Source organism: Macaca thibetana, chromosome 1 (assembly GCF_024542745.1).
Source record: "Macaca thibetana thibetana isolate TM-01 chromosome 1, ASM2454274v1, whole genome shotgun sequence".
Classification (NCBI taxonomy): Eukaryota; Metazoa; Chordata; class Mammalia; order Primates; family Cercopithecidae; genus Macaca; species Macaca thibetana.
Window position 1 is genome coordinate 15,138,449 of NC_065578.1, and position 12,850 is coordinate 15,151,298.

Genomic DNA, 12,850 nt, shown 5'->3' on the forward strand with positions numbered 1-12,850 from the left:
CCAAAGTGCTGGGATTACAGGCTTGAGCCACCGCGCCCGGCCTAGATTTAATTCTATAAACAAATCTGTATAAGTAGTATTACCCTCTTGTACTGATGAAGACATTCAGAAACATAACATGACTTGTCTGAGGTCACACTGCACAGCTAGTCAGCGTGAAACCGACTCAGAACTCACAGCTGGTTTGGTGTGTGGCTCACGTCTGTAATCCCAGCACTTTGGGAAGCCGAGGCAGGCAGATTGCTTAAGCTCAGGAGTTCAAGACCAACCTGGGCAACATAGTAAGACCCTGTCTCTACAAAACAATACAAAAATTAGCCAGGCACAGTGGTGGATGCCTGTAGTCCCAGCTACTTGGAGGCTGAGATGGGAGGATTGCTTGAGCCCGGGAAATGGAGGTTGCAGTGAGCCGAGATCATGCCACTGCACTTCAGCCTGACGGACAGAGCCAGGCCCTGTCAAAAAAAAAAAAAAAAAAAACAAAAAACCCACGCTTCATGCTTACCTGACTCTAAAGTACCTATCTGTTCTACCAGTTTGGGTTTTGTGTTTTTAAAACTTTGCCCCTAGCCACTAGGAGGGCTGTTCCTAGGGAAGCAGAAAGCAGCCAGAGGACTATGAACTCAGATTTTTAAGGCCCATTATGTCCTAAGAGAGGGGACAAGGATGTGTAAGGCCCATTATGTCTGAGAGGGGACGGGGATGTGTAAGACAAAGTGCTTTCTCTCAACTTGCTCACACTGTGGCTAGGCAGAAAAACAAGATGAATAAACATTTCTACAGAATTCTGCAGTTGAAATCCTTTGCCCATACTTCCGGGTCACATGGTTCCCGTTCCTACAGCTATCATCACATCTGCCCAGTCAGGGAGATTCACAGTTGTCTCCATGGGCCAGGAGTGACTCAGTGGCAGGGCTCAGATCTAAACTATCTCTGGATTTCCAGACTTCACATCCACCCCTGTCCTTGGTTCGTGGAGGGCTCAGTGAGCGTGTGAGAAGATGAAGCAACTTGGCAGAGTAACATGCCCGTTAATCTGGAACCCAGAGAAGATGTAAAGTCCTCTTGGGGCCAGGTGCGGTGGCTCACACCTGTAATCCCAGCACTTTGGGAGGCTGTTTGAGACTAGCCTGGGCAACACGGCAAAACTTCATCTCTAAAAATATACAAAAAAAGGCTGGGCACGGTGGCTCATGCCTGTAATCCCAGCACTTTGGGAGGCCGAGGTGGGCGGTCCACCTGAGTTCAGGAGTTCAAGATCAGCCTGGGCAACATGGTGAACCCTGTCTCTACTAAAAATACAAAAATTATCCGGCTGTGGTGGCAGGTGCCTGTAATCCCAGCTACTCAGGAGGCTGAGGCAGAAGAATTGCTTGAACCTGGGAGGTTGAGGTTGCAGTGAGCAGAATCACATCACTGCACTCCAGCCTGGGTAACGGAGCTGAATAAATAAACAAAATAAATTATGTATTTAGTGGAAGGCTGATCAAGGACTCAAAAGAATGCAATCTTTTGTCTCTTATCTACTTTTTTTTTTTTTTTTTTTTTTGAGACAGAGTCTGACTCTGTCACCCAGGCTGGATTGATTGGAGTGGCACAATCTCAGCTCACTGCAACCTCTGCCTCTGGGGTTCAAGCGATTCTCCTGCCTCAGCCTCCCAGGTAGGTGGGACTACAGGCATGCGCCACCTCTCTGTCTCACTCTGTCACCCAGGCTAGAGGGCAGTGGTGTGATCTCAGCTCACTGCAGCCTCACCCTCCTCAGGCTCAAGCAATTCTCCTGCCTCAGCCCCGAGAGGAGCTAGGACTACCGCCTGGCTAATTTTTTTTTTTCCTTTTTTTGTATTTTTGTTTGTTTGAGACAAAGTCTCAATTTTGTTCCCCAGGCTGGAGTGCAATGGCGCGATCTTTGCTCACTGCAACCTCCGCCTCCCAGGTTCAAGCGATTCTCCTGCCTCAGCCTCCCGAGTAGTTGGGATTACAGGCGCCTGCCACCACGCCCGGCTAATTTTTGTATTTTTAGTAGAGACAGGTTTCAACATGTTGGCCAGGCTGGTCTTGAACTCCTAACCTCAGGTGATCCACCTGCCTCAGCCTCCCAAAGTGCTGGGATTACAGGCGTAAGCCACTGCGCCTGGCCTTTTTTTTGGCATTTTTTTTAGAGAGAAGGTTTTGCCATGTTGCCCAGGCTGGTCTCAAACTCCTGGCCTCAAGTGATCTGCCTGCCTTGGCCTCCCAAAGTGCTGGGATTACAGGCATCAGCCACTGCGCCCAGCCTTAATTACCTCTTTAAAGAAACTGTTTCCAAATATAGTCACATTGGGGGCTAAGGCTTCAATGTATGGATCTGGGTGGAGGGGGGCACAATTCAGTCCATAACAGGGTCCCTAGACCTCATGTAAACACTGCTGCTGGGCACAGGAGGCCAGCCGACTGAAAGTGACATGGTTGGGGCCTGAAAGTGACATGGTTAGAACTGCGTTTCAGAAGGACGCTTGTGGACCGTGTTGGTCTATGAGTTCTGCTCTCCTGCGCCCCTCTGACCACTAAACTATGTGTCCGCCTAAGCCAGCTGCTTCTCCTTTCAGGGCCTTAAGCAAAGCATGTAGAACATCTCCCTAAGGACCCTTCTAGTCTAGAGCCCTCTGATTTTTTTTTTTTTTTTTTTTTTTTTGAGACAGAGTCTTGCTCTGTCGCCAGGCTGGAGTGCCACTGGCTCACTGCAACCTCTACCTCCTGGGTTCAAGCGATTCTCCTGCCTCAGCCTCCCAAGTAGCTGGGATTACAGGCACACACCACCACCATGCCTGGCTAGTTTTTGTATTTTTAGTAGAGACGAGGTTTCACCATGTTGGCCAGGATGGTCTCAATCTCCTGACCTCGTGATCTGCCCGCCTCGGCCTCCAAAAGTGCTGGAATTACAGGTGTGAGCTACTGTGCCTGGCCTAGAGCCCTCTGATTAATCCACTCATTTCTTCTTGGTTTGGTCTCCCCACAAATATTAAACATCTCTTGGACAAGGTCCCCACGAGACCTTAAGAGGACTCCACAAGGCAAGGACACAGTCACCAACTTGACAGAGTGGATAGGAGGCCCAGGTGGGTAGACACACAGGCCGAGCTGGGGTGAGAATGAGGCATGGAGAGCCCTGCTTGAGGATCCTGGGTGGGTGGGGGGTGGGAGGTCAGCTAGGACACCAGGCTTAAAATCCTCTCAGCACCTAGAATAACGCCCACCCCTCCCTCAGCATGGCCTAGCACCAGGAATGCTCCACTCACACCTGGAATGCTTGCTCTGCCTCCTAGCAGTCCTTCCGCCAGGCTCACCGGGCTTCAGGCCATTCTCCAAGCAGAAGCCACAGCCAGTTAATCAAGTCAGGTCAGGGTACCAACCTTGCCGCCAAGCTCAGCGGTCAATTCTCCGTCCTCAGATCACTGGTCCCCGGGATGATTCCCAGGTGACTGGATGGATGGTGGTGCCCCTAACTGTGGGGGAAGCACGGAGGAAGCATACAGGGACAGAGAAGGAGCCCCTGGGGAGTGAGGGAGGGCGGGGGGCTGCCCAGAGAGGACACACAGCAGATGTTGGAATGTAAAACGCAGGTGAGCAGCCCGAGCAGAGCTGGACATTACCAACGGCGGAGGGACCAAGCTTGAAGCAATGGGTGTAGACGGATGAGAGGTCCGGATGCTGTGGACAGACAGCAGGGCCTTGAGCAATGACAACCACGAGCTCAGACCCGGGAGAGGCAGAGGAACCAGAAACCCCCTCCTCCAGCCCGCCCTGAGGCTCATGTTGCAGGGAGGCTTGCCCAAATCCCAGGGAAGCATGGCTGGGGAGGGATGCTACTCCTTGGACGCCATCTCTTGTGGGCCTTCTGCTGCAGAAAGTACTCTGCTCTGTGCCCCTGCCGTGGCCTCAGCCGTGGCCTCAGCCGTGCGGTCCTGTGTTCTCTTCCCACTATGGATTCCGCTCGGGAGCTCCTTTCCCATTACATCTGAGGGGATGACCTCTGGTCATCAAGTCCACATGGGTCACCCTCCATTGTCCTCAGCCCTGACCATTGGCTGCTGAGGCTTATAGGTTTATCGAGATCCTGCATTACTGACTGCCAGAATCAAGGCCTAGACCCCACCCGTCTGGGATGCCCCAGATAGGCTCTATCCTCATCTGCCCCCCTGCCACAGGTCAGCAGGATGAGGCCAAGTGCCATGATCTGAACGTCCCGCCAGATTCACATGTTGAAGTTTAATCACCACAGTGACAGTATTAACAGGTGGGGCCTTTGGGGAATTATTAAGTCATGAGGGCAGAGCCCTCATGATGGGATTAGCGACGTTATGGAAAGGCTTGAGGGGCCAGTTTGTCCCATCCACTGTGTGAGGACACAGCCTTCGCGATGGAGCAGCAACAAGGCAACATCTTGGAAGTGGAGACTGGGCCCTCACCAGACACCAAGCTTGAATGGTGCCTTGAGCTTGGACTTCTAAGCCTCCAGAAATGTGGGAAATACATTTCTGTTGCTTATAAATCACTGTCTGTGGTATATAGCAGCACAAAGCAACTAAGACACCAAAGCAAAGAGAAGGCTAACTTCTTGGCTTGTGGCTTCCCGAAAAACTGTCCTGGCCCTGGGTGGCTGCACTGGTTGCAGATGGTTCTACTGACTCCATCCCCTTTGGTATCTTTTTAGTATGATACCTGGATTGTCTTTTGACCTTAGAAGCTCAGGATTTGTCATTTTTGTTTAGCCCATGGGACACCTCCCTGGTTTGTGATTAGGCTGTAAGCTCCTTCATGGGTGGGCCTCTTTTGTGTCTTCTGTGTGTCTCAGTGCCTCGGGGGTCACAGATGCTCAGGGAATGCTTGCTGAGAGTGAATAGTCTCCCAGTCAGTTCCAGGCTTTCTGGGCCTTGTCAACGGGCCACAGCCCATGTCGTCGGGCAGGAGCATCCTCCCTCTCCCCAGGCTTCTGCTAGAAAGGAGCCCTCCTTCTCTTCCTTGCAGTAGGTGGGCAGACAGGCTCCCTGGTGGGTGGAGAACACACTGCTAGGACTTTTCGGCATTGACTTAAGACATGAACTTGGCTTTGTGCATGCCAACAGGTTCTGGACCCAGAGCCCAGCCCATGAGGAAGACTCATTTTCCCACGGTTGAGGGCTGGGGCAGGGAAGGCAGGTAGGCCAGCCGGGAGATGGTAGTTGAAACAAGGCAGAGGCCAGGGAGGGGTGCCCCCCAGGCTTAACTGACAGAGGGAGGGGAGAAACGGGCAAGCGTTTTCTTCTTCCTGCCCATCTGCTTTCCTTCTCAAGACTGCCTCCAACAGATCACCCAAGCACACTTGAAGCCTTTCACAGGGTGCCCTCAGGTGGCCTTTTGGGGAATCACACCCATCCAATGGATTAACGATTCTTGGCTGGTTCCCGCTAAATTGCTAACCTGTGAGGCTGGCTGCCATCATTGCCATTTTACTGATAAAATTGAGGCTCAATGAGGCAGGATGACTTGCTCCAGCTCAAAGTGACAGTCAGCTCTTGAACCTAGGTCTGTCCTGTCGTACCGCCTCTAAGTCCCTTCTGAGTCCACAGAACTATGTCTCATGGTTTCCTTTGTTCCAATCTTGATCTGATGCATAAATCATCTCTGTCATTTCTTTCCATGCAGGTAGTCAGACCCTGTTTGAACACTTACAGCCGTGGACAAATCATCACCTCACACAGCATCCACTGACATGCTGGCAGTGTTTGTGGGAAGAGGAGTAGTAATGGCCACTGAGACCAGAACGCGGAACTTAGCTGGGAGGCTCTCCTTGGACCTGGGGGAGGTGAAAAGGCACAGAGCACAGGTAAGACCCAGTCGTGTGCGGCAGCACCACGCAGAGGCCAGCCTGCGGGATTTTCTTTTTTTTTTTTTTTTTTTTTTTTTTTTTTTTTTTTTTTTTTTTTTGAGACGGAGTCTTGCTCTGTCACCCAGGCTGGAGTGCAGTGGCCGGATCTCAGCTCACTGCAAGCTCCTCCTCTCGGGTTCACGCCATTCTCCTGCCTCAGCCTCCCGAGTAGCTGGGACTACAGGCACCCGCCACTTCGCCTGGCTAGTTTTTTGTATTTTTTAGTAGAGACGGGGTTTCACCGTGTTAGCCAGGATGGTCTCGATCTCCTGACCTCATGATCCGCCCGTCTCGGCCTCCCAAAGTGCTGGGATTACAGGCTTGAGCCACCGCGCCCGGCCAGCCTGCGGGATTTTCATGGGCAAAATTTTGGTGGATGCTTCCTGTCCTGCCTAGACCTGGGGTGCTCAAAGCCTACCACTTTCAGGAAACTTTCTCATGCTCACCGGAGGAGTAATGAAGGCAAAACCTTGGGCTGAGGTGCTGATTCCTGCACTGTCTCCCCTTCCCCAGCCAGATTTTTAATTTACACCCAAATGTGCATAGGCCTCTGGCCCTTTATTTGTTAGGAGATGGAGTCTTGCTCTGTCGCCCAGGCTGGAATGCAGTGGCGCAATCTTGGCTCACTGCAGCCTCCACCTGGGTTCAAGTGATTCTCCTGCCTCAGCCTCCCGAGTAGCTGGGATTACAGGTGTGCACTACCATGCCCAGCTAATTTTTGTATCTGTAGTAGAGAAGAGGTTTTGCCATGTTGATCAGGCTGGTCTCAAACTCCTGACTTCAAGGAATCCACCTGCCTTGGGCTCCCAAACTGCTGGGATTACAGGCGTGAGCCACCATGCCCAGCCCACTGGCCCTTTTGTATCCAGAAAAACAAGAACCCTGGCTGGGGAGTGCTGTGCTGGCCCTGCAGTGGAAGGCAGTAGCTGCAAACTTACTATGGGCCAGGCACTGCGGTGGCGCTTTTCACATACAACTTCAATTAACCCACAGGCTCCTATAAGGTAGAAGCAACTACATTTACAGATAAGGCAACTTGTATCCAAGGTTAAGTAGTAAGTAGGGAAAGGCAGGATTAAGCCATAGGCCTTCGGAGCTTCAGGACTGTGTTCCAAACCATCATCTGCTGTGCCGTTTCATGCCCCTTGGGCCCTTTGTCTTCATCTTTGCTTAGGGGGCCAGGGAAGATGCAAATGTTGTCCTGGCCCCTGGGCCTCTCCTCCAAGCTCATGACCACTCTTAGATCTCCACTGCAGGTTAGTACTGAGACTCTGAAACACCAGGTCCTTCAAGCGTGATGGAGGAAGCTGCTTTATTATTAAATGGCATTGTCCCCAAGGAGTGGCAACTCTCCACCTCTCCCTGAAAACACAACCCCCTAGAGAAGGTATCTCTTTCCAACTACTGTGCCTTCAATCTCCAACCTCGATTGTCTCCCATCAAGACAATTTTTCTTCCAGTGTGCTCAACCTGTTTTTTTCTTTTTCTTTTTTTTTTTTTTTGAGACAGAGTCTAACTCTGTTGCCCAGGCTGGAGTGTAGTGGCGCAAACTTGGCTCACTGCAACCTCTGCCTCCTGGGTTTGAGCAATTCTCCTGCCTCAGCCTCCCAAGTAGCTGGGATTACAGGTGCCTGCCACCATGCCTGGCTAATTTTTGTATTTTTAGTAGAGACGGGGTTTCACTGTTTTGGCCAGCCAGGCTGGTCTCCTGGCCAACTCCTGACCTCGTGATCCGCCTGCCTTGGCCTCCCAAAGTGCTGGGATTATAAGCGTGAGCCACTGTGCCCGGCCAGACCTCTTTTCTTTTTCTTTTTTTGCTAATAAAACAGTTAAGACAATTGTCCATTTAATTTTATTTGTTAAATTGCTAAAAAGTCATCAGGGGAAAACATTAACAAAAAATGAAATTGACAGATTTAAATATCAATGAAATCCATTTCTCGTTCCTACACTGTTATGTGCCTAAAATGACTATCTCAGGGTAAGCCACCTGGCATCCCTGAGTTGTATGGGAAACATCACTCACAGCACCAGCTTCGCCAGGGCACATGGGTGTGCACGGACATGAACCCTGGTTGGAGGGAGGGGAGCAGAGCAAGTAGAGTGTACAATGGAGCCAACACCTAAAGTTTGCTCTCATTTGACAATGAACACGGTGAGAGGGAGCCACTTACTGGTAACCATGCAGAACATGCCTTCTGCAGTTCATGGAGAGGCTACATGGGACGCAGGCCTGGAAGTTCAGTTTCCTCACCCCCAGGCGTGTTTAGATCCTCCCCACTGACTTGTGCGCTGGTAAGACACCACGGATAATGCAAAGCAGAGCACATCACCATGCCAGGATCACCACAAGCACAAGGACAGACAGACCAACCAGGAATACCACTTTTAAGGGGGAAGGAAAAGAGTGAAGCAGAAGGAAACCCAGAACGACAAGGTGAAAGAAAGGAAAGGGAAACATCTCTTTGTTCTCCATTGGCTGGTGGCTTTCTGTCCTCCAAAGTCAAGGCTTCTTAAATTGGTTTTCTTTCTTCCTCCTCCTCCTCTTTTATTTAATTTAAAGAGTTCCAACACAGTTCCTAGAATAGTTCATGGTTTTCAGCTGTTGCTATAAAACTCGAACATTAAAATCAAATCAATTCACAGACGGCTGGGAGGAGAGTAAGCCCAGTATTGCCTTAAAATGAAATTTAAGCTTGTTTCAACACCAAATTTGTGCTCCCAAAGTGTGGGGCAGGGTGGGGTTGTGGAGTCTACCAACCAAGTGAAGGGTGGAAATACGAATGAAAACACAGAACCCTCTGTTGCATAACCTGTGAAATGAGAGGACAGGAAGCTCTGTCCAAAAGGGTAGGGAGAGACTAAAATTCTTACATAAGATGGACAAGGTGACCAGTGAAGTCACTAGGCCATGGGAGCTCTCAAAAGGCACACTTGCAGGAATGGAAGGGGTTAAAGCTTCAAGTAGAAACAAAACGAATTTTCAATAAATATTTGCTTCAGGTGCTCCTGAGGGTTAAAAAAAATTAGTCTCATTTTTCTCAGTGAATTTTAAGACAAAATTGGTATCATGTGAAAAACGGAGTCATGGTTCAATCTGGCCTGACTGCAGCATCCACGGCGTTGTGGAAATGCTCATCTTGGCCGAGACACCTGAAGTCCCACTGCACAGGTGGCTTCAGGAGGCCTGAGGAGACAATCACTTTCACTGTGCTGAGTCACTTTCCCACGGTACATGCCCACAGTGCCCAGGAGCTACCAAGACCAACAATAATGGGGGCAGACAAGGCAGATTTTTCTTAAAAAGCTGTAAGCAAACAGTCCGGTTCCAGGTAGTGTGGGTCAAACTGGAATTCAATGGAGTTCAGAGGAAACAGATTACTTTCTAAGACAATCAACATCTCTGTTGCCTGCCTGCTTGGGGGAAGTGGAAGGAATCAACACGTTAACAGCTGGCTTAGGAAGGCCATAGGACTAAGGGAAAGACTATTATGGTTGAGATTCTGTACTTTCAGGTTTCTAATATACTTTATATTTAGATAGGAACTACTGAGTTCGGAGGCACAGTCCATGCACAAACACAATGTCCTAACACAAGGTACAGCAATAGCGGTAACACCTGAATTGCTAACCTTCTGGCCCAGCTTTCCCTTGTAAGTAAGGACCCCACATGATCGAACAGTCTTTGCCAAGCAAGGATTGGCAACAGCACCAGAACCCCAGTCGAGAAAGGGAAGTGTGGAGCTCCGAGCAGTTGGATGCCACCTAAGTAGACACATGTTGTTTCCTCATTGAAGGGAAGAGAGAGAGTAGTTTCTGGAACACATACCTCCCCCTACAAGCTAGGCTTGGCACCAGGGTGGCTTTCCTACCAAGACCACATCGTAAAAGCTAATGGCTAAGGGAAAGGATTCAGCATATAACAGGAGAAAACACACTTATCAGTACACTTAGGCTGCTAGATGCTGGCTGAAAGCCAGGACCCAGGGCCAGTTGCAGCAGGCTTTGTGCCTGAGAAATGCTAATAATAAAAAGGGGAGTGTCAGGGTGGGAAAGGTGATGTTTTGAAATTTAAATACTATGGGCAAATGATGAGAAATCACCAAAAATCCCTACTTAAATGGTGCTATTTGAAATAAACTTATTTTGACATCTCCTATGCCCAGGCCATGGTTGAGACTAGTAACTTTCTGTATCAAGCAAAGAAATGCTCTACTTGGTTACACCTTAATCTCAGAAATGAAGTGAAAGTAAAAACCCAAGCCCTATTTGGGTGACACATGAACAAGACAAGTGCAAAGGATGGAGCTGTTCCTGAGGTCAGCCATGCGTCAAGAAGTCCAGTACATGATTCTCAACTCCATCACCTGCCAATAGCCAGGAAGAGGAATATATGTCACAACAAGGAAAAAAACATTTCTAAAAAGAACTGTTATAGGAATTCCCTTCCAGAATCAATTTCCACATCCTACAAAATATGGGATGAGCATGCTCAATGTGCTCTGGAAGTAAAAAGAAGCCTATAGGGAAAAAACAGTATCTTCTGATGCTTCAAAGATTTCTCACAATATTGACATCTTAGAATTCCCTCCTGGCCCCCTAGTGACACCAGGGAAAGGGTTCCACAAATATTTCTAAGCAGCTTCTGATTTCTGTAGGCACCTGAGCTTTGTAAAAGAAACAGAAAGTTAGACACGTTTTAGGACTTTAAAAAAAAATCCACATATGAAAAAAATAATAATAATAAGCAGAAGAAAAAAGCAGCCTGTAAGTGAATGGAAAAGGCAGTTTCCAAGTACCATGTTCTAAGGGAAGAAAGAGGAGAATAAATATGTTTTTTGGCAACTTGCAACCAAATATGATTGATTGTCAGAAATTTCCACAATCAGACACAAAATATTTTCTGAGACACATAAGAAGCACTCCAAAGACCAATGGACACTACTAGGCAGACAGATGTCGGCTGCATAAACATTATTTCACGATGACCCGGCACACAGATGTGGAATAAAATCCTTTGTTGGGTAACTTTCCTCAGCCATAAAGGGCAGGAGGGGGCCAGGCACTGGCATTTCTGCAGAGCTGTCACAGGTCCTCTGTGGTTTTAAGAGGAGAAGGGGAAGAACAGTTACTTTTACCCTGACAGCACCTGAAGCATGAGAGTCTAAAAACCTACACCTTTGCAACTTACATATGCCCTTTTATTTTTTAACTCCAAGAAGGCCACATAAAGATTTACAGGGGGCTCTTCAGTTTCTTTTGGAAAGTTACTGATGTAAGTCTGTTCTAACTTCTTGGTCTAGTTACCAGCAAGGTAGAAAAAGGCAACCCAGCCCCTGTTAAAACACAGCAACAATTTTATCTGAACCAGGATGGAGATCTCTCCCTTTTTTTTGTAAACAGAGTTGGCTAATATAATATATATATATATACTTATATATAATTTTTTTCTTAATGGAGATTTGATCCCAGCCTGGAGTGACTTCGGTTGGGAATTAAAGAGTTTTGGCTTCTGGGAGTAATTTTGTTTTCCCAATTCTCAGTCCAAATGCTTACACACTGGAAAATTCCAAATTAAAAGCCACAGAAAAGGAAAGGGGTTTAGAACACATTATCTCTTTGCTCGTACAAAGTACAAGGCGTTTGTTTTTGGATAGTACTTCACATTCTGTTTCTTGTCCATGAGTCCTCCAAATATGATGAGTTCACCCCTGCCTTGTACCACGGTATGCAGGCTGGTTTCAGGAGGTCCGACCACAGAACTGCTATTAAATACTTTCCATTTGACCCGCCCCTTCTCCTTAGTGTCTTTAATGTCTAGCACGTACATCTGCATGGGCTTGCAGTTCATACTCTGGTATAGGGGTTTGCCAACATTTAGGGACTGTGGAGGGTGGTGGCCCAGGCGGCGGGCAATGGGAGGTAAGGAATGTCCATCTCCTTGGGCAGGCCCTGGGCGAGGGATGGGCACTGTTTCTCCACTGCTCAAACTCTGGCTCCCAGGAGAGCCTGGAGAAGACCCAAGAGGAGGACTTAGTGCTGCAGAGGCCGAGGGGCCTTTGGAGGACATCGCTTTGATGGCTTCCAGACTCCGACGCAGGGCACCTGGGGAGACGGCCCCTGCAAGGGCACTGGCCACGTGAGGTGGGGTATGCACACCATTTGTCTGTTCAGGAGGGTGTCTCATACTTCCAACTGTCCTATTGTCCGTGCCATCCATGGGATTGCTACTGGAAGCGGATTTCAGATCCCAATTCAGATCTATGGATCCTAATCTCAGATCTTTCTGATCTGGTAGTGATCCTCGTCGGGGGGCCAAAGAAAGTCCCATTTTTAGGTCATATCCTTCAGCAGCAGATGGAGTACTTGGAGATATGGCCTGTACAGGACTGTCCAAAGAAGAGCCACCCACAGCTGCCGTTCCTGGAGACAAACTCCCACCATTGAGGATAGGAGAGCCATCTCCTCTGGCTGGGGAAAGGCTCCCTTCCCGGGAACCCGAAGGAGTCTGCCTTTGAGCCCTGGGTCTCAGTGTTCCCCAGCGGCCGTTAACACAAGGAGCTTCATCCATGCTTCTTACTGGAGACTGAGAGCGGTACTCTCGGGTTTCAGGAACGAGAGCTGGAGGAGTGGCACTGATAGGTGATGGGCGAGAGTTCAAACTGGGGCTGAGTGGGGCTCTCCCACTAGGAGCCTGGCTGAAGACCACCACACACTGTCCCACCTGAAAGACAAAGGACCAGTGCTCACAGACTCTTCTATGATTCTGATTGTTCATTCAGCTGTCAAACATTTTATCATAAGCAACTGTAATGTGCCACACATTTTGTAGGTACCTCAGATATGAAGATGAAAATGATGTAGTCTGCCCTCTAGGCTAGAAGTCAGACATGGCAACCACTGTTGCTTTGTGTGACATATGCTATCATTAGAGATATGTGTACAGAAGGGGTGGGGAGAATG

The 12,850-nt window shown here is 48.9% G+C and overlaps 2 protein-coding genes across 2 annotated transcripts in view; one reads left to right on the plus strand and one right to left on the minus strand.

Moving 5' to 3' along the window:
• The window catches only part of NECAP2 (NECAP endocytosis associated 2), a 283,382-nt gene that overhangs the window by 64,593 nt on the left and 205,939 nt on the right, over window positions 1–12,850 (plus strand). The gene's annotated exons all lie outside the window — the stretch shown is intronic.
• Window positions 7,717–12,850, minus strand: part of FBXO42 (F-box protein 42) — a 98,801-nt gene continuing 93,667 nt past the window's right edge. Inside the window, exon 10 of the mRNA XM_050791006.1 lies at window positions 7,717–12,611. Coding sequence (XP_050646963.1) covers window positions 11,499–12,611 — 1,113 coding nt within the window. The 3' untranslated portion in view covers window positions 7,717–11,498. The remainder of the gene's footprint in view (window positions 12,612–12,850) is intronic.